The following is a 27,462-nucleotide window of genomic DNA, read 5'->3' as shown; positions in this document are numbered from 1 at the left end:
TTACACTACAGTGACGGAGGAATTTAATCTTTAAAGATGTTAAAAGAGCTTCCAAGTCACTGAACCATACTTGTTACTCAGACTAGAAGCCGTCTAGAAAAGCTGCTCCTTATAATCATTAATTTTGATCCACTTGCCATTTTTCATTACATATTTGCCACGCGTTGCTCCACTTAGGAGTTCCATGTTGCCAATTCAGCATCATGTAAGCACCAAGATTTTAACAGGAACCTGCTGACGGCAGGAGCTTTCTCAATACTTCCCACCTGGATTGCGTCACACCAGCGCTGCAGCCAACAACACAGGGGTGCAGAAGAAAACAAGAAATGTCCAAAGTCCCAAGAACGGCACTTTCATGTCATTATAAAGGCCCGCTGGGTTGGAGGGCTGTGAGCATGCACGTGTGTGCAGAGCACAGCTTGGAGAGATGAACCCTAAATAGCTGGGCGGTTGCAGAGGGGGTCATAACCTTAATTTTATTTTATTTTTCCAGAAAACTTTTAGTTAAAAAGGTTTAGATCTGTTTTCAAAGGAAGATTCTAAAACTTTATTCATGCCTTGAAGTTTCACCTTGCTTTTATTTGACTGGAATGAGAGGGGGAGCAACCCTCACGTGCAAGTCTCCATCTTCCTGCAGTGGAAAAGCACGGGGATGAGAGGGACGTGGCAAACTACTTTCTGCCACTCAACTAAGGTAGGAGATGGGAGACATGGAAGACTTGCTTGCTCTGCTACTTTTCCTCCAGTGACCACTAAGGAGGAATTAAAGGCGAGACAAGTGATATAAATAAACCCAAAAACCTAAAAGAGAAATTAAAAGGAGGAAAAAAGGTGCAACTCAAATCAAGCATAACATTTAAAGATCCATCAGCAGTGTGAAATATCAGATGTCAGCAATCTGCTAATTCCTGTTTTAGAAAGAAGAGTTTTCTTTCTAAATGTTTCAGCTAGCTTTGGCAAGAAAACTCCAAACACGCAAACCCACTTGCCAAAACCACTTTTGCTTTCCAGAAAGCATCATGTTTGTGGGTGTCAATATATCTGACAGACATTACAGTCTCCTACTGCTGTAGGAGATAAAATTTCACCCATATTTACACTTCAGTAAAATGAACTACAAGTAGATTTACCCAGTGAGAGACAAAGTCAACAGCAAAATTCAGATGTTCCAGTCCTTTGTCTCCAACAAAAAACTCATTCCAGAATAAAACTCAGGAGGGTGGAGGCAGATACATAGTTTACCTTCTAACTTCTGTAAAAACACACAAAAAAAGAAATAACCCACCAGCCTGGTGCAAAGCAGTCTATAGTAGCCCTGGACTCCTTGAAGGTGTTTCTCCTTGGAGAACCCACCTCGGGAAGACCTATGATGGTGACAGCGCTCGCACTGTGCCTGCCTCCATGGCTCTGCTGGCTGCCCTCAGCCTGGCTTTGCCCTGGTCGCAGCTCTGTTAGGCTCAGCTCAACTCTTACTGCTCCTGATGCAGGAATTCTGGTAAAGCCTAAAATACCTGTCTTGCCAGAAGTTATAGCTTGCTTAGGTAGAAGGGCTCCTGGAAAGCTTCCAAACCCTAATGGGAACCTCACTCAAATGACTGAGTAGTGGGTTCCCATATATTTCTGCTTTCCTAGTCCCTGGGATCTCCTCCTACAATAGATCTTCCTTCCATATTTCACTCAACTGACAAGACGACCCTTAAACAGACTAAAAAGGACTTGGTGACAAAGGGACAAGAATTAGGAGGCATCTATAAAAAGCTTTTGGATGGAGAACAGCAGGAGGACATAGAGCGGATCCAGAGCAGCAGCTGTTCTTACCTACCACGTAGCGGCAGCCCTCCCCTCACCACTGCTCCCTTCATTCTTCACTTAGTGACAAGCGTTTTCCACTTGGACCTCCTTCCTCACCTTCATAAGTCTTCCTTGTGGTACAGCACATCCTCAGGAGGCCTCCAAATGGCACTTAAACTGAAAGGTGCAAAGATGAATAACACTAGCGATACACACATCTACCCACACGGTAACCTGCCTGCTCAGCGCACGGTGCTAACGGCTCACGTGCCGTAAATCCTGCTAACCAAATAGCACCAGTGGGGGCATTTTGAACAGTGCTGTCCCAGGGGTTCCCAAAAGGCTTGAGTGGTGCAATTGGCCATTGAAAGAACTTACTTAAAATTAGCTTTTTCCATAGGTGTTTTGTGGACAGGATGGGAACCAGAACGTAGCAGTCTGGACAGCTGCATGGAAAATCACCCAGCTCATCCGCTCTCAAGGCTAGGAGACATGAACGCCTTAGGCCTGCACCATGGCTGTATGGGCAGCCTTAGCAGAACAAAGTGGGAACGACAGCCTCTGCTCACACCGTGGCAAGAGATATGTGCACTGCTGCAAGTCAGAAGCACATACACAAGCCCTAATAACTGGTTCCATCACTATATGGTGAGCCCTGCAACCTAGATCATGTGTCCAAACCCCGGATTACCTCTATCGTGTAGATGCTCAGACTGGCAAGCCAGCTGCGAAGACAAATTTTGTAACAGAACCAGGAATGCCCACCTCTGGAAATGCTCCAGTGCGGCAGGTCCCATGCACGTAGCTGTGGGAGGAATTGTTTTCTGCTTGTCCATCTAAAACAAGAAACTTCAAGGCTTCTCTGGTCGATCCCTCACCACTGCTTTCTCATCAATGACTCTTCCTGCAGTGCAAAGGGTTAAATCATCATCAGCTGCAATTTTCAAGAAACCAGAGAGATTTTCAGCAAAAGGACCTTGCTGAGCTCTGACTGCTCCCTGCCCTGTGCCAGGCTGCCCAGCACCCCCCAGGGGGCTGCAAAAAGCCCTTTTTGGTACCCTGCCTGGCCTGACAGCTCCGGCCATCGGTGTTTCATACTGCCTCAGCCCATGTTCACACGCCAGAGCGGCTGCTGTGACTGATGCACAAGCAGCACCCCAGCCCGCACCAGTGTCCCAGCAGGGCCACACCGGGTGCCCACGTGTGGGATCCCCTCCCCTGAACGGCCGTCAGAATCCGCAGTGGGTGCCTGGGCTTCAGCAGAGGCAGGGCATTCCCTTCGGTGACAAGCACCTTTCGGGGCGCAGTTTTGCTGATCTGTCATTTTTCTAGACCAAGTGCATCTCTTCTTCCCCACTCTCCCAAGCCCTGACACGTTCCCACCCCTGCAGCACCTGCAGGCATCTGCTGAGGGCTGTGTCCTGTTGTCCCAGACAGTGAGCACCCTGTGCATGCCCACACACCTGAAAACAGCCTTTGGCCTCCCAAAGCATTAGGCAAGGGGAAGGACAGGGAGGAGGAAGGAGGAATTCTGCCTTACAAAGAGATCCTGCTCTCGGTAGCAGGACAGAACGTGACCCCAGGTCTTCCAGGTCCTCCCTCCTCTGCAAGCGTTCCCTCCCTGCTCCCACTTCAGCGGGAGCAACTCTCAGGTTGCTTAAAACCCTGGTATCTCACCAGATACAGAAAAGAAACACAGCAGGAGATCTGTCAAACCTGGCTCGTGGAAGAAGTTTCCTTGCATCAAAACATTCCCTGTTTGACAGGATCAGCTTTCTGCCAACAGGCATCTGCAATAAACAACCTATTCCTTGGCCTGAAGGGAGCCAAGAAGCCATCGTAATGTTGTTGTTCGCTGTTCTGCTCTTTTCTCCTGTAAGTCTGGGCCTCGCCAAGAAAAGTAGTTTGGGACAGAAAGTCTACAGGAAACCCGTGGGGGATCTCTGGTCAGGTCTGAGACCCCGCTGGCCTTGAAGGGACCCCTGGAGGCAGAGGCTGCCCAGGGAAAGCAGGACTCGTGCCTCTGTGGTGAGGGAAACCTGCCCGCTTCCAGGGCACCTGCCAGAGGCAACAGCAAACTGTGCTGGCCATCACCCGCCCCAGGGGTAGGAAACATCCTCCCCTGACTTATTCTACCTGCAGAGTTCTGCCCTCTAAGCCTTTTTCCCCCTCCTGCCTCCCCCTGCAGCACCCAGCTTGGGAGGAGAGCACAGGGAGCAACCCCCCGAACTGGGAGCCCACCAGGGAGAGACCTGCAGCTGCAGCCAGCTGGGACCACCTCGGGCACCTACACTGCGAACACCAACCAGGGGCTTCCTCATGAGATGCTCCTCGTGCTGCTGCATACTCCAGGAACTGCTGAAGAGAATTAAAATGAAATTGGAAGACAAATTAAATGTATTTATTTTAAATTATAATTATAATTCTAGAAAGGAGGAAAAGGGGAGTTTTTCCAGGCAATTTTTGATCTCTCATAACTGGCAACACAGCTAAATATAACCTCTGCATCTCACAGCCTCACAAAAGCAATGCCCTGCAAAAGACAGTTTTGGAATGGAGCAGGCAGTCATTTTTGCATCCACTGAGAGAAAACGCATCTACCAAGTTGCCATAAAAAGAAAAATTATAAAAAAATGCCCAAAATTGTTGATTTTTTCCATTCCAATAGTGGCTAGAATCCAACACAAATCAGAAATTCCTTTGCAGTAGATAGGATATCTGCTGCTCTGGGCAGGAGATAAAGCCGAGCAGGAGGGTGGGTTGGATCTACCTCCCACCAGGGAAACACGCACCGAAGGACCACCGCACCCCAGGGCACCTCCCAGCCTTCACCTTGCTGAGCAGAGCCAGCAGCAGATGCTCGCAGAAAGAAATACAGCAGGTCCCTAGCGGGGATGTGCGTCCCTTCACACTGGGCTGGCCCCGCGTGGGACACGACCTGATGTTTTCAAAATCGAGGCCATGGACTTCTGGTCCTTGTGCTGCTCAGAGCCCTGCTCACGTCTCCAGAGCTCCCCATGCACTTCTGTAAGCAGAACTGGCCTCAGTGCACGGGTGCCTTCCCTCTGGGGTTTTCAATTGTACAAAATTTTGCTGGAAGCAGGCGCTTCGCTAGTTTACCAATATTTCACAGAGGAAAACCCACACGGTTGGTAAGGACTTTCGACAGCATTCGGCACCACCTGAACACTCGAACAGCGTTTCAGTGCACCCAGCAGTTACAAAGCAAGGTATGAAAAGAACATCGGTGTGGGGAAAGAAGAAAGGTCTAAGCAATCAAAACAACTTTCAGGCTTAGACTGACACCTCGGTAAACCTCCAGGGAACACCTTTTGGTCACCACTGTTCCAGCCTTAGGCTTTGATTCCACAGGAGCAAAACTCCGTGGATGTACAAAACCCACGTGCAGAAATTTTGAAGCATTCTATTTACTCTTCATTTCCTTATTACAAAAGTATTTCTATTAGCCAAGAAGGCTGAAAGATTTAGTTTATTGAAAAACGGAGAGCTGTAGCTGGAAGTAGTACAAAAAAGTGAGAAAAAAAATTAATTTCAGCAGTGGTTGGTCACTTGGATAAGCTAAACGTAACAGCTGGTAGCAAATGCTGTCACTGTCCTTGAAGCATGAGCACCTCCCACCCAGCACGCTGCCGCACCTCCAGCTGCGGGTTGCAGCAAAGGTGCCATTTTTATGACCAAGTGTGTCAGAAAGAACTGCTATAGAATTTATTGGTTGGAATTTGGGGGTTTGGGGGGGGGGGGGCATTTCGTTTACTTTTAAACCAGTGGGGCGCACAGCACTCTGGGCTTTTTCACTGATCTCTGCACTTTATCCCACAGCCATCGATAGCTTTTTCCTTTACCCTTTCTCACGCCGCTAAATAAATTCAGAGTTGAAACTGAAGAATGAGAAAAACTTCGGAACTGGCCAATTGTTTGCTCCCCAAGATGCTACTACTAGAAACTGCTGCCTGCCATCTGCTGGCACGTCTCTCAAAAGGCAGGCGAAGGTTGTATGAATTGACAGAAAACCCACATACAAGCTCTCAAGGGAAAACGCTCTGCAAGTCTGAGAACAGACAAGAAACTGGATATACGGACAGTATTTCCTTACGTTCATCTTGCAACTTGTTTATTTCCAGTCCTGGTAGAAGAACTGGCTCTAAATGCTGATTTGTATTGTTGACTTTCTTTGCCAGTTGTTGATAGTGTGGCCACTTGATAGAGAATAATATAAAGTTATGAAATTACAGTAATAAACATTGGTTTCAAGTTGCCTTCAATGGAACTAGCCCAGTCAGTGACACTCACCAGAATGATGGGATGACAACGGTTACCAATGCACGTTGATGCTCCCAGCCGAGGGGGTTCTGGAAGGCAAGTGGGTAAAACGGGTACAGCCGAGCTGGTAAAGAAAGCAGCTGAAACACAAGAAATGATCGGCAGCTACATTTCAGAACAGAATCGCTTTTCAAACCAAGAGCTGGTACATGGTCTAGGTGCTTTTCTCACCCAGCACTGCAAGCGAATGGCTGAGCCCAGCCCCGCAGCCATCCTGCCCATGCCCCTGCACCAGCAGCTGCCTGCCCCACCAGCAAGCTGGCCAGCGGCTTAATCACAGAAGTCGCACAAAAGGGACAAGCACAGCAGTACTGCCTTAGCCACTTCCCAACCAGTTTCTGGAAGTTCATTTTCCCACCACCCAAGCCAGCAGCTCCATAACTGCCTGCTCAGCAGCAATCAGAGGCGTCAACAAGCACCGCACCACCGTGAGTCATCGTGTGAACCGACGATGAAGAAATCCTGCACCTATTTGCACCTTCCCTGCAGATACCTCCCTGCTTGCCTGCTCTTTTCCCTCCCTCCTTCCCTACGACCAAGGCTCCCAACGGGATCAAAGAAGCCTGGCCCTCCCTCGTAATCAGAAATGTCTTTGCAGATTACGTCTGGAATTACTGAAACATTTACAGTGTCTTACAGCCCTGTCAGCCCTCACGCAGAAATGCTGCTCCAACATTCTCCCCATCTCAGCATCTCTATCCTGCTTTTCCATCTGCTGGAATAAGAAACTATTCCCTGTTTGCACCTGCCCACAAGCCAGAACAGATCTGAACCACCAGATCTAGAATGAGCCACACATATCTGATTCTGGTAAACTACTATTTTTTTATTTTTTTACTATTTTTTTTTGGGGGGGTGGTGGTTTTTTTTTTTGTTTAATGATGCTTGGTACCTGACTTGCCACTTTTTTGGGATTCCTATCAGTAACATGCTTATTGTAACACATATACAAAATTAACTCAGCTTAAAAATAAGTTACCACACATTACCTTGATGTACCTTTAGAGAACACTGCTGTGTGCATGGCTCAATTATATATCCTATTATACAGCCATTTTTATCATAAAGCACTAAGAAATGGCAGTTACGACTCACTTATTTCCCTTTTTTCATTGTAGTCTTTTAATTGCTTGCCTCTTTCTTCATATTAACCAGGAAGAGTTGTGACTGTTTTCCCATCAGTTTATCCAAACTATTTTTAATCTACAAGATGAGGAATATATCTCAATTAGTATTGTCTCAGCTGAATTTTTATTCCTATTTAGCTTAATCTTATTCTATAATTGACAATACAAAGTCCTAAGTAGAAACACTGAGAGCATTTTCTGATGGGCTCCAGGAGTATAGCTTCTTTTTTTCCCCCCATAATAATTTGACATTAATGGACTGTAAATTTACTTTTTAAAAAAACATGACTTCTATTTCAAGCAGCATTTTTATTCAAGAGCGTAATATTTTAACCTCGTTCTCTAAAAAGGTTTAAAACCCTTAAACTGTTTCATAAACTCCTGACAACCACCTTTAAATGGCTCCAACCTCCCCCACAACAGCTCACAGACTGTTTATGCAGCAAAGAGCCAACAACAAGGCACAGTTACCCATCCCCTTAACGCTTTAAAGCATAACGCAATGTACAAATCTAGCAGAGAGCTGCAGGCCAAAATTTTACAAAGTAAAGAGATTTTCAGGCCTTTTAAGTTTTGGGTCTCTGTCTTCAAACACCTTCAAAGGGTCAACATTCTGAGAGAAGGCAGTGCCTTCTCTCTAAAGGTACCCTTAATCTGGATAGTAAACCCATGTATTCTTAGCCTGTATCTCCAGTATAAAGTCTGTCTCTTCTGTGTCTGTACCTCTGGCAATACCTCAGCAGTTTTTAAAACTGCTAAAAAGGTAAGTCTCGCTTTCTGTTTTTGTTTACAAAGACCTATTGCACTTGTTCCTTTATAAAAGTACAATTACTTGCAGCATGTTACAAAGCTTGTACATCCCTGGGTTCTAAACTCAGCAGGAGTCACAATCATTCCACAATAAAACTCTGCAGCTATACAGCCAGGCAAAAGAATATCTGCAGAGAGAGTTCTTCAGGAACACCCGAAATCCTCAGAACTGGCAAAAGAAGTAGCATCCACTGGCAGCCCATCAGAATTCAGCCCAGCACAGTACAACAACCCAGGACACTGGGAAACCACCCACCACTCAGGCTGAAGTGACACATTCTCAAGCTTCCTTGACTCAGTGGTTTTATTTTTCTTAAGAATACTTCCAGAGGACAGAGAGACACGGACATTTTACAAGTCTTCATATTCAGTCCCTTAAGAGAGAAAAAACCTGCAAATTGAATCTTTTCAGTTAGTGCCAACACTGCTCTCAGCTCTGGCTAGGAGACAGTCCCTGCCCCAAAGAGCTTCCACTCTAAGAGGGAGAGTAATACAAACGTGAGGTTCACAGGGAAAACAACAAGGAAGGTGACACGGTTTGTCATGCTGCTGGTGCCATACATGGAGACTGGTACATCTTTTTGTGCTGGCAGTCAGTACGTGGACACTGAATAGACCACACATTGCACGTGACAGAACATTTTCTCCCTGCAGGTGTTTGGAAGCGAGAAGGTAAAGAAGCTCTCAAGAAAGTTTTCAAGGCAGTCCTGTGATGAGGAAGGCATTTGTTCTATGTAGAAATTTTTGCCTATTTACAACCTTTTTTTTTTTTTTAAGGAAAATAAAATGACAGTTAACATGCCAAACACACATTCATCAAATCAGTTGCCTTACAAAAATAAAGCTTTCAAACCATGTGTTTCTAAAATAAATATCAATAGGGTTGGAAAAAATAAATAAATGTATTCAAGCCATCTTGTTCAAACACAAAAAGGTACAGTTCCTGACTGAAAAGTAGCCATGGAGTCCCCATTAAAGCAGCAACTGTTCAGAGCATCCTCCTCTTCGCTAACACACAGAGTCCCAAGCACCAAAGAACAGATTCTTAATAAAAGAAACGTATAGTACTGCATTCTTTATAGGAAAGTACAGAGTATTTTCTTTGTTCCTGAATGACAGAGGCTAAAAAAATATTCCATGATACACACCTGCGGAAATTGTCTGGTATTTCTAAGCCGTGAAAGGCTAACATCTTTCCCCTTGTTTGGAGGGGGGAAAAAAAAATAATAAAAAAAAAAAGTAAAACCTCATCTGTGAATTTGATTGTTTGTGAACATTATGTGTATAGTACCCTGACTGAGCAGAAAATTAATCTTTCTTAAAAATACTGAGCTACTTTTCCTCCCCCTCCCCAAACAGGAACTCTTATGTATGGAAGGAAACAAGACATTTTAATAAATTCTGCCTACAGAAGGACTGTTACAGCATAGGACGTAGGGAGGCAGGAGCAGCTCGACCTCAGGCAGGAGGCTTTTACTGCTTGGGAGCACAAGCTGCACCAGTTCAGAATGGTCCAACATGAAATCAATGTTTCCATGGCAGCCCCTTGCATTTCAAGGGCTAGTTCATTGCCCTGAGCTCCTGCTGTCAGGAGTCAGTCTCAGTTTGGCCGGCAGTAGTCACAGTGCTCTAGGTAATAGGAGGCAGGGTACCCCATTCCCCACTCTCATAAGGCAGCCGTACCACTCCAGGAAATCAGTTTCCTTCTTGAAGGTTTCAGTTTTCTGTGGTCCTGTATGTCCTCTTACTTTTTAAATTGTTTATCTACCTATTTAAAAGGAGCAACATGCCCAGATTAACAACAGTGGTCAAGCAGGCAAAGAATAAAATGTCCACAATGCAAGCTCTACATAGGTTTACAATGTACTGGTCATGCATAAACCCCTACAGATCCTGGCAGGCATTTAAACATTTAAGTTGATGTAAGTTCAAATTACTGATGAACTGACTGCTGAATGGACTGTAGCCAGCTTGAAATCACTGGTAGTTCTGCATCTGATGTCACAAGGCTTACTTAAGTCACGTCAAATCAGTGGTCATCTACTTTAACCCTTTTTGCTTTCAAGGAAAGATGCTGCAAGAAAAGAAAAGAAACACTGCTTAGCATACGCATCACAATTAGAAAAAAAGTCCAGTTAGAATGCTTTCAGTCTTTAATCCCAAGTCAAATAAACTCTTAAACAAATATCATTAAAGACCACCCTTCCCAAGCTCTGCTTGTTACCGATATACCCATAAAATAAACCTATGAAATCAAAAAACCACGTGCACCCCAAAGTGATGGTATGGCTTGGTATGAAGTATCATCTTCTTGTACTTTTGTACTAACTGCAAGCATAGGAACAATTTCCCATGGGAAGCAAGTTGCCAGCATGTAAAATGCCCAGAAAGATACATGTTTCGCATAGGTCTGGGTATGCAAGTGCATTTTTTCACTCAGTATTTTGGAAATATTTCACTAATTTAGAATAAAAAGCTCAGTAGTTACCGATCTCCCACGGGAAACTCCCACGCAAGATGACTTTGGTAATCTTGCCTGTACAGTATTTACATGCAATGTGGTATCAACAGCTCCCAGCATAACTAACATTTAGATAATATTTAATACCAATCCAGTTCTCAGAATGACCAGTGAGTAACTCTAGATTGATGGATTCACATGGGGCAGAGTTGATAAAGCGTGATGACAACTATGAAAAGATACGTATATCACACACAACAGAATCTGCAATAAAGGTTTGCACAAATAGCAGCTGTTCTATGCCATTTCAAGTTTGAGCAGATCACAGCTGATTTTTTTTTGCAGTAAACATAATTAATGCTCAAAAAAAGGTTCAGGATTTGCACAAACATTTGCAAAGCATGAAAATGCTTGTCTAAAGTTACAGATTTATATATAGATTTATATAAAATCTAAAATATCGTGCAAAATAGGACCACTGCCCAGGTATAGTGCTACTCAAAGAAGTGCTACCAAGTGCCTATATTCAGCCATAACATGGCTGAAGGCTTCATTCGCCAGAGTGATAGATACACTATCTTGTAACTTGGAGATCATGTCTGTTAGCTGGATAATAGGGAAAAAGCTTTCATGCACCAATTTATTATCCTCTTTCTTTATATTAAAACTACTACAATGTACAAAACCATATTCACTTTTGTACCACTAGACAGACAACAACAAAACATAAATACTTAAAAAGTTCAGATACAAGAGCTGCTAATTCAGCAATGGTACCGTTTGGGCTTTATGCCGATTCCGTACCGTTCCTTGCTGGTAAAAATGAGGTGCCAGTTCCAAAAGCCATGCAGATTCAACAGCAGTCACATCTCTCATGTAATACTTAGCAGTCTGTATGACTTCATTGTAGACTACCCTAAGAGAAAGAAATAAAAAGAGTTTGCTATAAAGTAATGATGAAGAGAGATATTTAACAGCATATTTAGACAGTTTCACATACATGCTGCCAGTGGTAGTATTTACAGAGTGACAGGAGAGGCTTGAAGTCATAATACAGCCTCTTAACTCTTCCCCTCTGGTTGTTCAGAGCGCTCTACATTAAGACAACCCTTAGACTGCCATTAAAAACACTTTTCACATACTACCAGGACACACGGATACAAAGTATAAAAGAAATAATATTTCTTATAATGGGGCCAAGGGGGACTCATAACGTGCTTTGGAAGAACAAATATTAGTTACTCTGTGTAATCATGAGGAAGGCTGTCAAAAGCACCAAATCCCTGAACCCATAACAAGTAGGGCGCAAATCACAGCATGACTATGCCTGATGCCTGTCTGCAGACAAGCAAGATAAGGATTAGAGGAAGAAATCAGCTTTAACTACTGCCAGAACATCTCCTGGTAAGAGATTTAGAAACAGACAGCCGTGTGGACTCAATCCCTGCTGCCAGCATGAACAGATTGCCAGCATGGGCAACTTACTTCTGAAGTCACCCTTTGGTAGGGAAAGTAATTTTTACCAAGGAAGCACAAACCCACACTCCGAAGGGTTAGTCACCAAGACCACAAGTCGTTATCTGCCTTCTATACTAGAGCTGCAAACCCACAAGGCTCGTAGTCTCTCATTAATTGCTATTTTGCTCCTAAAAGGACAGAGGAAAGAGTCCAAAATTCTCTGCCAAATGCAGCCCAAGACATACTAATGCAACTAAAGAGCAATCTGAGGAAAACAAACAAGAATGAGAACACGTTTTATGTACAACTGTAACAGACAGAAAATTGAAGGCTTCAATATAGGGCGGTTGCCCAGGCAGCAGCAGCAGCACTGAAATCAGGGTTGCTAATTCCTAAACTTCTGTCTTAGAGGATGCCACGAGCCAGCAGCGTTTAGGCTGGCAGTGGCAATACTACGTGGCCTTGGAAGACAGCTCTGTGCGTGTTCTGCAACACAGGGGTCCAACATGAGATTCAGGCCCAGAATCAGTATCCCCCAAAACTCCAGCAATACTGCTGTCACCAAACAGCGTACAAAACAAAGAGCTGTCTTAAGCTTCTGCGAGTTAAAACTTCCAGCTATCTGTCTACTGTTCTGCTTTTCTGTATGTCTGGAAGTGGCCAAGGCTGGGATGGAAGCTCCTTGCTGAAGGCTCATTATCTAAACTCCAAGCCCTGGAGGAGGCGTGTGCTGGAGAAAAGAATTCTTCCAGTACTCTCCTACCACTAGACTTTCTTTCCATATTAATTTCTTCTCAAATTGGTTCTTCTTACTGTCTGTCACTCTCCCATAACCCAGCCTCTTTCGGGATGTTACTTCCAAAATGTTCTAGCTTACAGCAGTAGGTATATCTGCAAAGTATTCTTTTTACTATTTTAAACAAACCATGTTTTATTTTTATTTTTAATAGCAGTGACAGGAGGTTAAAAAACTTGCAAAACAGCAGCGAATCAGGCTGGTTCCAGTGGCAAAAATTACTTTAGTTACACTCTGCTCAACTCAGCCCTAAAAAATTGGTACAGTGAACTGGATTTTTTTTTTTTTTTTGTGAGCCAATGTAAATGTTAGCTATGTTCCAACCAGTTATGCTTCTGCAGGGGCCCAATTCAAAGACAACAGATGACATTGGCCAAGTTTATCCTTCAAAGTGTCAGCAACAAGCAAAAAACCACAAGAGTCAAAATACTTCAGGCTGACCACGCTGACCTGATAGTTAGAAACACATTCCTAGTTGTTATCTGAGCATCTTCGACATACAAATGGAATTGTAATATCCCAGCTAATATGAAAGTGCAACCATTTCTTTCCTCGATCTGCTAAACAGCCGTAACTTTTTGCATCATGTGTTTTACATGTATGCCCTCTTCTAGCAAGCCATTTGCAATTATTGCAGCACCTATTTGACAGGATATTTCCTAATAGGCTTAATAAAAGTACATTAACTCTAGTTATATCTAGGTACAGAGACTACTGAGAGAGCAATTTACAGTGCAAGATATGGTGCCCATGAAAAAAGGGGTCACCTGACTCTGCTTTCCAACCTCTGCTGGGTTTTTTTGACAGTTAAATGTCACTCTATTTCCCTGATTTATTTGGATACTGCCTACAAAAAGTTGCAAAGGAAATACCAATTGAATTCTCTCTGTGGGAAACCATGACCTTCTACATCTATTCCTCCACTGATGAAGAAAAGCCATTCATGAAAGTGTCTGGATGCTGAAAATGTCTTATAAAGATCACAAAAAAATTGAAAGCAGCTTTAACTTACCAGCGCGGAGGTTTCTCTGCATACAGCACCGAAGTGGGGTGGATATGAAGTTCATGGTCATCACGAATAGTCCTTGAAAGCAAGATACTATTTCAGACTGGGTGTCGTATTTACTGTTTAACATTTGGTTCCTTTCATCCCCACTAAGAATGTTAATAAAAGGCTACAACGAAAGAGTTGCAGCAAATTAAAAGCATTCACATTTAATGAAAATTTGAAACCAGGCTTAAACCCTGGCCAAAGGAACAACTGATAATTTAACATCCTAAAAGGAGTTCTATCTACATTAAATGAAAAAGTAGTGTTACAGTGCACTGGATAAAAGCCTGAAAGTGCTACAACACTGTTGCCTACAACAGCACTGGCTTATGTTAACACAGCCTAATTACTATTAGTAACAGCTTCCTACTATCAATAACTTTATTTATATTTGCCAAAGAGAAGATTGAAGCTGTTTGAAAATAAAAAACTTCTAATATTCAGTAAATCTATTGCCATGTCTTCCTTACTGCAAGTGTCTTAAGAAGCATCTATTTCTTCATTACACTTTGATTTATTCAGTCAAAGGAGCTTTTAAACTAAGCAACGGTTGCAATGAAACTACATATATTTACCTGTAAGCTCCAGTAGAGTGGAATTTAGCTGCGTTAGCAAAGAAGCCAGAAACTATGCATCTCAAAACGGGATCGGGATCACCTGAAAAGATTTTTTTTTTTTTTTTTTTTTTTTTGTAAAATGAGTCAACAGAATGGCAAAAATCCCTAAAATAACACTTAATCATCTCAAACAACTTTTCACAGCACTTTGACAGCAAAGGCTTGAAGGCAGACAAACCCTGCAATCTCTTCTGACTTCAATTTCACAGCAAATCAAAATTACTACATGAAAAACTACTGTTGCCACTAGTGTCTCCATGAAAATAGTTTCACAGTCCTTAGAGCAACCTTGTGTGACAGCTAAGCATTGAAGTCTGATTTTTCAGAGCAGTTAGAGACAAGTGCTGACAACTAGTCATCGCATCCGTGCACGCACAGCACAGCTGGATGTCAGAACCCCATGACTGTACATCATTTTGAACACACTAGAAAAATGGCATTTTGAGAAGTCAAAAGGAGGGAACAAGGTGATCTATTTATGACTCTCTTGGTAAATCTGTCCATTGAACATATAATCAGTGGTTATAACCTCTTCCTGGAAGCCTTACCTAATGAAGACTGGACTAAACGTTAACTGTAAATATGGGCTAAAATGCTCTACTGTGATCATTTTTAGGAAAAAAAATGGGCTTAATTAACATTATTATTAGGCCAGGGAGAATGTACTTCAAAGGTTACAAGAAAAGCAGGAAGCAGACTGACAATTTGGAGACTACCTTGAATATGTATTGAACAACAGGTTAAAAAAAACACTTTTTCACCTTCACTGGACTTCTTTGGCACTTTAAAGCGGACGAGAAGCTTTTTCAGCTGTTCTCTTACAACAGAAGCTCTAACAAGCCCTTTGTAGTTCAGAAAGTGTTCTTGACACCACTGAGAGCTCTTGCTGTGCTGTACAGTGAGAAGAATAGACAAAATTACATTGAGATACCATCAGAAAACCAAAATCCAATCTCTTCTGGATCACATAGCCTCGTTCCGTTTTTCTTCTGCTTCCTGCAATATATTTATTGTTGTTTTCCCTGAAAATTACCTATTTACATAGCATCTAACAAGGACACACAGCGCCAATAACTACAAAACATGTTTCAAATAACTTCCAAAGCAGCAGAACAAATGCTATGGGGTATTTTCAAACAGATGTGCTTCATTTCTTCATATGTGGTGAAAGAGAAAAGCATCAGTCGTTCCATTCTCACACACAAATGCATCATATCTTAAACTAGTCTGTTTTCAACCTCGGAATGCAAACAACCTTTTCTGTACAGTTTTCATTGATCTTCTCTATGCAAAGAACTACTTCTCTGGAAGCCAGCTCATACCCCAAGAGCCTCTGCATTTGGCTGTTTCTACGAGAATTACGCAGATATAAAATTTAAAGGGCAAGATTTCAGTTGGTGCCTGACTGATTGCTTTGGGGCTGGAAGTCATATTTAAACCCTTGAGTGGTTACACTGCCTCAACTCAATGCTGAAGTTGAAGAAGTGCTTTATACGAGCAAAATATACTTGTCCCAAATAGGTACAGCACTTCAAAACCATTGAGTAAAACCTCAGCTTGCAGAGAAGTATTAAGATCAGTGTTAAACTTCCAGAATCATAACTGAGAACCTCAGGTTCTTCCCATTCCTGCAAATCCACTTACACCTGAAACAACTTACTTTGACAAAGGCTTCATAAACATTAAGCATAGTGAGATGATCACCTTCTTCCACAGCAAACTTTCTGTGTTGCCTGGCCTGAAGCAGAAGAAATACATTTTTATAGGCAGAATGATCTATGCAAAAATCATGGCTAATACGCTCAGTCCCCATCATCTCCATATTTCTTGGTGACAATTAAAATTCCTACCATATAGGGTAGTTCCTCTAGACAATAGCAATATTTTACTGGCCCATCTGTATTCAGGAGCACTTCTAAAACTGGAAGTAATAAAACAAACTGAAAATGAGCCCCAAAAATCAAAGAGAGTGATGCATTAAAATTAGGCTCCTGCTACCTATATAAGAACTTGCTACATCCTAATACTTTCTCTTTTGCTCCTCTTGAAAGGAAGTGGTGTTTGGGGAGACTTGGGTTGTTGGAGTTTTTTGTAAACCTCTATGCTGACCAGTACTGGTTTTTAACCTTTCATGTTCCTGGTCCTCAGAGGGAAGCCTTCAACACTTATCAAGGACTCGAGGTTCCCTCTGTTACTCAGTTTCTTCTTTCACCCATAACCAATAGGTACAGTTCAAGACGTTTCTTCATTTTCATACAAACTTGCAGTCTGTAACGGGTTATCTAGAAAATACTTGGCAGAAATCCAGAAATGTAGAACTAAGAAAAAGAAAATAAGACACGACTAAACTTACAGCCTGAGTTTTTTGATTTGGAGGGATCACAAAGATGTTTTGAATCTGCATCATGGCAGCAATTGTCAAAATCTCCTGGGAGCAGCCAAAGTTTCCTGAGGAGTGAGTAAAGAAATTCAGTATAGGAAATATTTTTCCATTCACCTCACCCCCATATAAAATATAAAGGAAAAGCAGCAGAATATATTTTTACAGTATATAAAACCAAAATATCTAAACTCCTGATTTTTTTAGTGTAACAGTGAATGTTTTTAATGGAAAACTTAAAAGACAAATGTGTTAGACTTACTAGTGGGTTAAATGTGCTGGACTTGTTATTTGAGAAGTCCACGAGTTCAACCAATTCTTTTCACTTAACACCATACCAAGACGAAGCATAAGGTTTGTTTCAAGTTTAGCAAATATATAATATTATACTAAAATTTCAAGAGGCAGTGTCCTCTACTCATCGCAAGACTATGAAGAAAATCGAACTTCTTTTTCCTCCTACCTGATTCCAGAAGCATCTTTGCAAACATAGGATTCAAAGGAAACTCTGCTATTCTCATTCCAAGAGGCTCTGTTAAACGGCAGTGCATATCCAAACCTACAGCATTTTAATAAATGTAACTGTGACACAGGCAGAATAGCACAGAGGGTCTTCCTTAAGAATGTAATGTGTACTAAAGAACAAGCTAAAATATAGCAAGTGCACCTAAGAATTGCTGAATATATATTAAACTAAGCTTAAAGGCACTCTTTAATACCCATTTACTCTCCCATGCGTCACCATTTTTTGTTTGGGGTTTGGTGTTGGTTTTTTTTTTTTCCTTTCAAACATACTCGAATGCACAAGTTTCTTCATTTTGACCAAGTTCCATTGCTACTGCCAACAATTTAGAAAACCTGCAGTCAAAGTCAATGCAATGGCCATTACACCTATGTATCACTTTTTAGTGTTTAGCAGCATCTTTGTTCATGGGGATGGGACGCAGAAGCAGCCCCAATGAGAATAAAAAAAGGGCCTAATCATGGAACAGGCATAACTGCAGGAATAGGAAGTACTGCTGGGGGTGGGGTAGGGTGTCTTTTCTGAGGCATATCTGCTTAGGTCATGAAGAAAAATAATTTAAACTTAATAAAATCTAAATCAGACATGTACAGCTGATGAAGATTCTCTACAGTTTAGTCTGCTTCATGCATCAATAACTGAACTGTCAGCCACAGTCCAACTACAACCTTTTTACTGGAAATGGTACAGGAGGTTGGCATGACAGCTTGCTTTCTGATTCCCAGTAATCACTGGGCCACCCTGCATGTTTACCATTTTATTTGTATGGCTTCCTGCAGTCAGGTTTACCCATGCAGACTACCAGGTCATGTTACAATCCAGAGCACTATGCTGAAATTTCAAAGAATAATTTAAATGGAAAAGCGTTTCCTTTGCAAGAGGACATAAAATAATAATAATAATAAAAAAATACAGACACAGGAAACAATAAGAAAAAATCTCACTAAAATGGCAGTAAAGAGTGAGAACTGAAAAAGAAAACTGCAAGTAAGCCAAGTTGTATGAGGTATGACAAGGAGGCAGAGCACAAGAGAAAAGCTGCACAAGGAGGGACTAACAAGAGCCCAATAACAGGACTTTGGGTCACTGTAGTGTGCATAACTAACCTCAGCAGAGTGGACTGAGGAAACACAATTGTGGCCCACACATTATATAAACATATTATTTGTCAAACACTGTGGTGACAAAAAGCCACAGTTGTACTTCAGCTATGTTTCACAGCAGAAAACTAAAACCACAAATCCAGTCAAGGAATAAGACCTCCTATAACTCAGCATAACTAAAACCACAGATACCTCTATCAAGTGTTTACTTTCCTTTATTATTTGATATGTTATCATCTCACTTATTATAACAATGTAGTAATTAACTCACCACACCCCTACACTGTCCAACAAAACCCAATAGGCCTTTCACATAATGTCACAGTATTTTTCTCAGTAGCAAGTTACAAAAGGCAGCTTAAATGAAATGACGAATTAATATATTTAAACACAAAGACAGAAAATGCAAAAATTAGGGTAAGGTAGCTTTCATTTGATCAGTTCAATACGAGAAGTGCTACCACAATTAGAATATACCTTCATCTGCAGAAAAACAATTGCGTTCCTAAGTAGGAAAAAGGAGAAATTATCATCTTTTTAACTTTCTACAGGTGCACCAAGCCAAAATCCTTTGGCTTCTGCTGAATCCTACAAATTTCAATGCAATTTTGCATGCATATACAAATAGCTTATGCACAGATGTCTTTGTAGCAGTAAGCCTGAATATAGATAAAAGGCCTGCAATGGATGCTCGTTCGGAATAGGTATAAATTTCCTTGAAATAATCTGGGAAGCAACCACTGTATCCATACATACATAGAAAACTGGAGATCTTAGGAAAAAGATACTGCAAAGACTTTTTATTGAACATGCTCAGGAGAGATTATTCAAGCACTGTGGCGCTAAAGTTTCAAGTAACAACCACTAGTGCGTGATGGGCTGAGGGATTAAAACACTATTTTAAACTTAGGTAGAGTGGTTGTTTCTGATAGGTGACAACTTACAAACAAATCTTCAACAAAGTCTTGGATTTGAAATAAAGCTAAAAATAAAGCCACTTTTTACCTGCTTATTTCCCTCCTAAATTATGCTTAAAAAAACTCCAGCTGACAACTCAGACTTTCAAAAGGGCATCAAAGGAGAAGGCTGAGAAGAGATACTCCTGATGTAATCAGTTTGCATCACTGTAAAAATAATCAGGCTAAAAACTGTGATGTGTTTATTCAACAGAACTATCTCAACCTTAAGAGCATCTGCTCTGCACGAGCTTCTCTGTTGGTACCGTGTTGGCGCAACAGGGTCCTGACCCTAAACTGCACATTTGCATGCTATTACAATGCAAATGATGAAATACACGTTCATACTTGCATAAGAGAAATTTAATCCTCACTGCACCTGCAAACGCTTGGGCAACTTCACCTCTGCAGCTTATATAAAATCTCCACAGTATACCACCTAAAATCTTAAACTTCAGCAAAAACTGAAGAGCGAATCTGCATATCACACGCATGCACACACATTTCTTTCCATCTTAAACACCAACATCAGCACTTCTCTGCTTTGCTACAAAGGCTGGGCAGCCAAAAGAATACCAGCTCTGTACGTTTCTGTGAAGCTACCATGAGCATAACACTTTTGCCAAAACGTCAAACAGCTAATCAGTGAGTTTATTGACCTTTCCTCTCCATTTCCCTAAGGTGGTTTTGGCTGTGAATTCATTCTTGCAACATGCTTCTGAGCCACTGTGAAGGTTCTTGTTCCAAGCTTGAAAAGCTTGCCAAGAACCAAGTGTCTTAAGTGAAACCCTCCTTTGCAAGATGGAACTGAATCAGCACAGAGCAAAATCACAGCCAAGCAGAGAGTTACAGCTCCGTGAGAGTAAGAAGAGAGCAGACTGCTGCAAGGGATGTATAAACAGCCACAAACCTCTGAAAGCCTCCAACACTTAAACACTCTCCTTTACACTACCCTTTTCCTCATGTTTACATTATGGAGGAACATTGTTAACTTTGAAATAACTACAAACACTGAGTTAAAGTGAAACAGAGTTTCATTTTGCTCCTTCTTGTGTCAATTTCTGTTTTAACTTTGTTACATTCAAAGCAATTAACTAGCTGTCAAAAAAACCAACAATGTAACAGTTCTTCCTATAAACAAAATCAGCCAGCTTACATTCCACTTACCACAACAAAAAGGAATTGAAAACTGTATAAAAATATATAAGTGTATAAAAATCCTGCTACAGTGTGATTTGAGTGTTGTAGGTATCCAACAGGGGCATAATGAATAAAACCAAAATAAACACATTTAGAATCATAGAATCTCTCAAGTTGGAAGGGACCCACCCAAAAGGACCAGAGTCCAACGCCCTGCCCCTCGCAGAACTACCCAAAACTAAACCATATGACTAACTGTTCAGACTCTCTCCTGAATTTGAGAACAAGCTGTGATTAGTAATTCAGAGAACATAATTTAAAAAGATATTCTATTAACCAGTTAAATAGAAGAAAAGTACTTTGAATTATGATCTCAGGGTGTGTGAGACTAGCTTTTTCTTCTTTTCATTAGAAGCTTGTGTGTATCTGTTCATTTGTCCATAACCAGAAAGTTCAATAGTAAAACCAGAGCAGTCCCTCTGTGAGCTGCATGCAAATGAGTTCCTGGGCATTCGAAAGCATGGAAAGCAAGCAACTGTGCGCTGAAACACAGGCAATGGGTGTGAAAAACACAGTTCCAACTCATCCAGGAGGAAATGCGCAGCCTTTAGGAATGATCAGGGTTTTCTTTTAGTGGTTGCAATGTGTATTCACAGCTAACAGAATCAGCACAGTTTGAACTTTGCCTCAGCTGCAGGACCAGCACCAACAGCACTGCACTACAGAAGGTGTAGCCTTTTCACCATGCATCATACTACAGTCGGAGCAGGGACACAGACTAGAACTCATTTTTAAAATTGTAACTAGATAAGCTCTTCACTTTTGTCAGTCATACCTTCAAAACTGTATCAATGAGAAGGTCTGAAAACTAACATGTGACACTGGCTTTGGCACTAAGCCATCGGGAAGCAGACTTTCTATCTGGTTTAATGCTAGCCTCCAGTGACTTGCCTCTCCCAAATTCAAGCATCAGATTTTACTTCCAAGGTTTAGGTAGAGTTCCTGCACACATATCAAGATCAGACAATGCATGTAACATGCTAACAGAAAAATTTTATATAGATACACTATGCTTTTTAAAATCTGAACAAGGAATAAACAAAGTAGCAACTATATTAAGCTTGCTAAATTGCGGGTTATTACAAAAGGTCTGATTGTGAAAGAGAGGTCAAACCTCTACTTCCAACTTTTTTTGCTTATACTTGCAAGTGCTACAGGTTTCCATCACTGTCACAGTAACACAAAATGAAAGAGCACCACACCAAGAGCTTGAGTATCTAACAACATATCTAATGTGATGCAGGTAAAATTTAGACCAGTGCATGAGTTAAACACTAATTAACATCCAAACTCCATTTGTATCCTCATACCACTCTGTAAGTACTGAAGAAACACAAACAGAAGATCTGCCTGAAAGGATCAAGCCAACACCCTCATCAACTCAAAGCCGTGTTCCCAGCAAGAACAAATAGCTGGTTCCTCCTGTGAAGGTGCAAGGAACGACACATAAGATAGCTATAAAATAACATGCTTGCCCAAATCTAAACAGTTAAATTCTAGTTTATACTCTATGCACCAGATTTCCAGTTCCGCTCAGAGTGTTATTGCTGCCTTTTGCTTCCTTATCTGTCTGAAGTAACCAGCAGAAAAGAAAGTAAATCCAGAGGAGAGTGAGGCACACCAAAAACACACCAACAAAGAGCCGGTCAAGGCTGCACTTTCTCTTTCTCAAAGCACAGTTCTCAAATGCAAGTTTGATTAATGTCCATTCAATCATTAAATCTGAATTAAATTTTTTTCATAACTCCTGTGACATAACTATAAATAAAGCAAAATAATATTCTCACCTCCTAAAGCATACAGCAATTCTAAAGCTTGCACCATTGACTGTGCAGGAGGCGGCTGTGAAGAAAAAATTTGCATTGTTTAATGTTATCATCATAGGACATGTGTTTTCTCAAATTCTTAGACCTTCCTCTTTTGCAAAATCCCCAGGTTCTAACTACCTACATTTCTACTCAGGTATCACCCTTCCGCTGACCACCAGTGCTGCCAGTCAAAACCATCTCAACAGGCTCAGCATCACCACTATGATGCTCTCAAGATCCGAGCTAGAAAAGGCATACTGGCTTTCTCCAGCATGACGCCAGTGGCGATCAGAACAATTACTGAACTTTCTCTTCTGACGCTACCATGCTGCTTTTCACATCATTAAAAGAGTAGCCAGAAACTTTATGGAAGGCAAATCTGAAAAAAACCCATATCACTCTTTTTAACGAGAGAGACAAGCACAGGTTTAGTTCTGTAGCTACCAATTTTTTCCCCCTTTTTCTTCATAAATTCACTGTAAAGGGACTACAGTTACAGTTTTGTCGAATCTCAGTTTGTCTTTCTAGGCCTTTCTCAGCTTCTCACTACTTCTAACAGCAAACGCTACATACAAACAGGTGTTGTTTCTAAGGCGTCTCACACATCACTTGCACTAGTTGATTCCCAAAACCATACTTTACTAACCGATAGCGGACAATGAGTTACGCTTTCCAGATTAACAGGGCAACAGTTACTGGTTCTGTGGATTATCAATGAGTCACCTACTGATCTTTCTGCACACCAAGGGAAGACGACAGCATTGACAGCCTAGGACTCACCGAAAGAAAGGGGAACCTGAGCACATTGTCAATGCCCAAAGCCTTCAGCTGCAAGATGACAGGTGCAAGGTTACTGCGCTGCATCTCAGGGACAGTGGACTTTGGCAGCTTCTCAAAGTCCTCCTCTGTTGTGGAAGAAAACAAAGCAATTTGGGACTGAGTTTCAACTCCTACTCTATGCAGCCAACATGATAGAATCATACCGACTTCAAGTTAAAAGTACTGAATATGAATACTTAACAGGTCTTAATAGAAGTCTAACTCCAAGATGATCTTTCTCCAATTTCATAATAGTATCTCTACAATTAAGATACCTTAAATAGAAAAATCAATGGTTTTAGCTACAATGCTGATTCTGTTCTTGGCCCACCCATATTTCAATTTGAAATGATATACATTCTTCACAGAAATCTGGAAATACTTTTTTTCTCTTCCATTTAATATTTCTATCAGAGAATAAAAGACAGGGTGCAATAGTACAAAACATTTTTTTTTTCTAAAGAAAGGGCATGGAAAAGTTCAAAACCACCATGCTTGCAGTGTAAGAACGCTATTTTTAATAGCTCCTCAAACAAACAGAAGTTTAAAAAGCATATTTAAAATAAAGACTAAAGATTGAAAATGCCATTTTAAAAGCATGTTTGCTATACAGTCTAAGCCTAGAAAAGGTCAAAATCTCTGCACCTCCCATTAACCAACTTTCCTGCAGTAAAGAATAAGGCACACGCACCCCTATGTCAATCTAAAACTCCAAATCAAAACAAGAAATACCTTGTTTTCACTTGATTTGTTTTCATTTCTAGACTCTTCTATCCCTGGTCTACCTCAGACCTCCCCTAAGAAAAAGATAGCATACTTTTCTCTACTTTTGTCCACTCAGTGCATTTTTTTTTCCTTTTTTTTTTTTCCCTCTCTCCTTTAAAATGTTTCTTAAAGCACTACTCATTAGGCTAGCTCTTGAGCACACAAAAATAACTTCAGTGTAGTTATGGTTTCTCCAGTAAAATACTTAAAAAGCTATGTAACCTTCATATATTATGCAGCAGACATTCTCTCTTGATTCTTATTGGACACGCAACTTAAAAGAATAAATCACATCTCTGTTTAACGTGGCCACTGCTGGCAAGCACACACACATTTTAAAAGAACATGCTTGATCTCTCCAAGTCTCAAAGCTCCAGTAAAACCAAAGGGAACCCGAGACACATAAGCAATGGCAGGGCTCAACTGCAGTGCCTTTTCTCGTTAAACAGCCGAGAACAGAGACAGTTGGATAGCAGCTTTCTGAACACTGCTAGGTGGCCAACGGATTTATTTGTAACAGTAATTTTTGTGTAGTACAAGGGTCATTGATTTGAGACAAGCATTCAGGGTTAGCACCTATTTCTAAGAAAAAGGGGAGACAAAGAAGTTTCCCCTCTGTTTTCTAAAGGATTTCAAGAGTCCTTTGTTAGATGCACAGTCTAAGGTAGACTTTAGTCACAGAAGAGAGCATCATAGGCGGGTATTATAAATTGAAGCAACTGCTCTACAACTGAAGTCACTGAAAAATAAACTTCTTGGTAGACTCACCACTCTAAGAGTTGCATTAACATTACAGATTTGCAACTGCTGACCATCTCATAGTACCTACCCTGCTCAATTTGTGCTTTTGATCCATAAAATAATTCAGTTTCCAACACTTAGGACATGTGAACAATGTATTTCTAAACAAGCCAGAGAGATAACAAAGGGCAATTTCTCTCTCACTGACAAAATCCCCACACTTTTGGTCTCCTTAATCTAACACAAAAAACACTGTGAAACAAAATGGAAACCAGCAAGTTCATCCTCCCTACACATCAAATTACTGACCTGTATAAAGTCTGTAACATTTTCCAGAGCGGTTCCGCCCTGCACGTCCTGCTCTTTGATTAGCCGAAGCTTTAGACACTGGTACCACCACAAGGCATTCGATGGCTGTTTTGGGGTTATAGGCCCGAAGTTTCACAAAACCACAATCAATTACGAATGCAATTCCATGAATTGTGATGGAGGTCTCAGCAATGTTGGTGGCTACTATCACCTACAGGTACAGACACAATGAGGATACTGTGAACACCCCAGTCTCAACTACACTATCAAGCCCTAGCATCAGTGCACCAGCACTCAAATACAAACCACATGAAAGATCTCAGATATGACCCTTCCAGTAAACACACTCTAGGGTACAAAAGGATACCAGAACATGCAGCACAAAGAGCTGTCAGCTTGAAATAAGCCTAGGTTTTACAGCTTCACAATCACTTTCTTATTCACATTTATTCTCTCTTCATAAAACAACAACTTGGCAGTGTTTGCAGAGAAAATCACTGGCAGTGTTTGCAGCGAAAAACATTAACTGACTGTACACCAAGAGCTCTTACACATTAATTAAAAATAGAACATTTTTAAATTAAATTAAAAAAATAAAATATTTTCTTTCTGCTTCTCAGTTATATTGAACTGTTCCTTCTAACACTGGAGTGAGGCAAAGGACAGGAGGGGAACAGAGTTGATTAAGCATTCCACATCCAGTATTCCTGCAGAGAGACACAGTTATATATATGTCCCTAAAATATTAAAAAATAATTGTTCCCAGATGACAGGGAAATTTAATCCTTATTTCACCTGAAATTAAAAAAGTAAATCTTGGAAGTTAATTGACTAATGTCATATCCTGGAGAGGAAAGAAGTATTTATACTCAACATTCTCCAATACCAGATGAACAATTTTACTTGTTAGACTCCCGCAGGCACAAGAACTACAAGTCACCCCCGTGTAATTCTGTCAGCTTATCTCAGCCCTAACACAGACTCTGCCTAAGCAGAAAGCACTAATCATGACCAATTATATACTTCTGTGACATTAAATATCTGAACAAGACTTGCAGAAGTCAAAACAAGGCTTTTCTTCTAGTAAAACCAAGCAAGTTTTAACTTGTTTCTTAGGTGAAAATATAGCACTTGCCCACTGTGTCACTAATTTTTCCATTACTGGTGGAAAACAGCCATAGACACTTAGACCACAAAATAAACAAAACCAGGTAAAAGTAGAGGACTTCAGAGTTTAAGAAGCTGCAACTGGACGTAGACAAATACAAGACTGCATGAAGACACTTAAAAATTTAGAAGTCTATGAGGTAGACAGGAGAGTTAGGACTGGCATGTCTAGGACTGACCAAAGATGAAAAGGGAAGCCAGAAAACATGTTCTTGGTTCAGTTTGAAAATTGACAGGTAGTGTTAGAAGACACTTGGTAAGTATTTGCAATAGTCTCATGATGTGAACCTGACACACAAAATCTGTGTAATGCAGACACCCTTCTGGGTGGTAGAAATTGAGATATACACAACAGCCTTACCTTCCTGACACTGTGAGAAACTCTCTCAAACACTTTCATTTGCTCAGGAGAAGGCAGCCCAGCATACATGGGAAGAACACGGAGATGTTTTTTCATTCCAGTGCGAGAAAGGGCCCGAGCCTGTTCTATGAGCATAGAAACAACAGTCTCCACTTCTTCCTAGAGTCAGAGCAAGACAAAGGACAGAATGAGAAAGGTTTCACTTTAATATCACTTCTATACAAAAAAATGCACCAAAATTATATCATTTTAATTGGTCAAACTCCAAGATCTTTTGACTCGATTTTGTAATATTCTTACCTAAATTACTATTCATAAATATTTATACAAGTATATATTTATTATGTTCACTGTTATTTGAGACAACGTCACACCACAAATACATGAGCAAAATCACAAGGGAAAGACTGAATGAAGTTCAGAAGGAAGCAGGCATATTTTCCTGTGTATCTCAACTTGTGAGAACAAAATGGGAGGTCAACCTATTTTGACAGGGTAGAATGCTGTAGGTCTTGATTAGGAATTAGTAACAGCAACAGAAACAAGAGCAGTAACAGCACTAACGCCTATTGCTCAACTTCACATTTAATCTCAAAGATCAGCTGTGGCATCTCACTCAAACAGACAACAAAATGTTCAGACATTGCCTCACGAGATACCCAATTCACTCTTGCAAAGTTAAATCAATAATGGGGACAAAGCATTTATTTTGAAAATACGCAATAGGCTATTGAAGCTCTTCAAGGTAGCTCCTCACTGGAAAAATGATAAGCTACCTCCCATTTACTCTTCTCACCTGCAAAGTGAGCTGACAGGCATAAATAGAGCAGAAGACACCAGTAAATTTTTATCTCACAGTAATTTGTTTTTTCTGTCAA

The 27,462-nt window shown here is 41.1% G+C and overlaps 1 protein-coding gene across 2 annotated transcripts in view; it reads right to left on the bottom strand.

Moving 5' to 3' along the window:
• Positions 1–8,355: 8,355 nt before the first annotated feature.
• DHX35 (DEAH-box helicase 35) overlaps positions 8,356–27,462 on the bottom strand; it is a 30,541-nt gene continuing 11,434 nt past the window's right edge. The window contains exons 11-22 of one of the 2 annotated variants that reach the window (XM_055722570.1): positions 26,585–26,743; positions 25,057–25,267; positions 23,203–23,327; positions 22,402–22,456; positions 17,296–17,391; positions 16,806–16,900; positions 16,113–16,190; positions 15,214–15,343; positions 14,411–14,492; positions 13,797–13,868; positions 11,308–11,446; positions 8,356–10,143 (exon numbers count right to left, since the gene is read on the bottom strand). In XM_055722570.1, the coding sequence (XP_055578545.1) occupies positions 10,099–10,143; positions 11,308–11,446; positions 13,797–13,868; positions 14,411–14,492; positions 15,214–15,343; positions 16,113–16,190; positions 16,806–16,900; positions 17,296–17,391; positions 22,402–22,456; positions 23,203–23,327; positions 25,057–25,267; positions 26,585–26,743 (1,287 nt within the window). In that variant the 3' untranslated portion in view covers positions 8,356–10,098. The remainder of the gene's footprint in view (positions 10,144–11,307; positions 11,447–13,796; positions 13,869–14,410; positions 14,493–15,213; positions 15,344–16,112; positions 16,191–16,805; positions 16,901–17,295; positions 17,392–22,401; positions 22,457–23,202; positions 23,328–25,056; positions 25,268–26,584; positions 26,744–27,462) is intronic. The other variant, XM_055722571.1, reaches the window with a different exon arrangement.

This window comes from Falco cherrug, chromosome 10 (genome assembly GCF_023634085.1).
Source record: "Falco cherrug isolate bFalChe1 chromosome 10, bFalChe1.pri, whole genome shotgun sequence".
Lineage (NCBI taxonomy): Eukaryota > Metazoa > Chordata > Aves > Falconiformes > Falconidae > Falco > Falco cherrug.
Note: the sequence above shows the minus strand (reverse complement) of the source record. Positions and strands in the feature narration are given on the sequence as shown.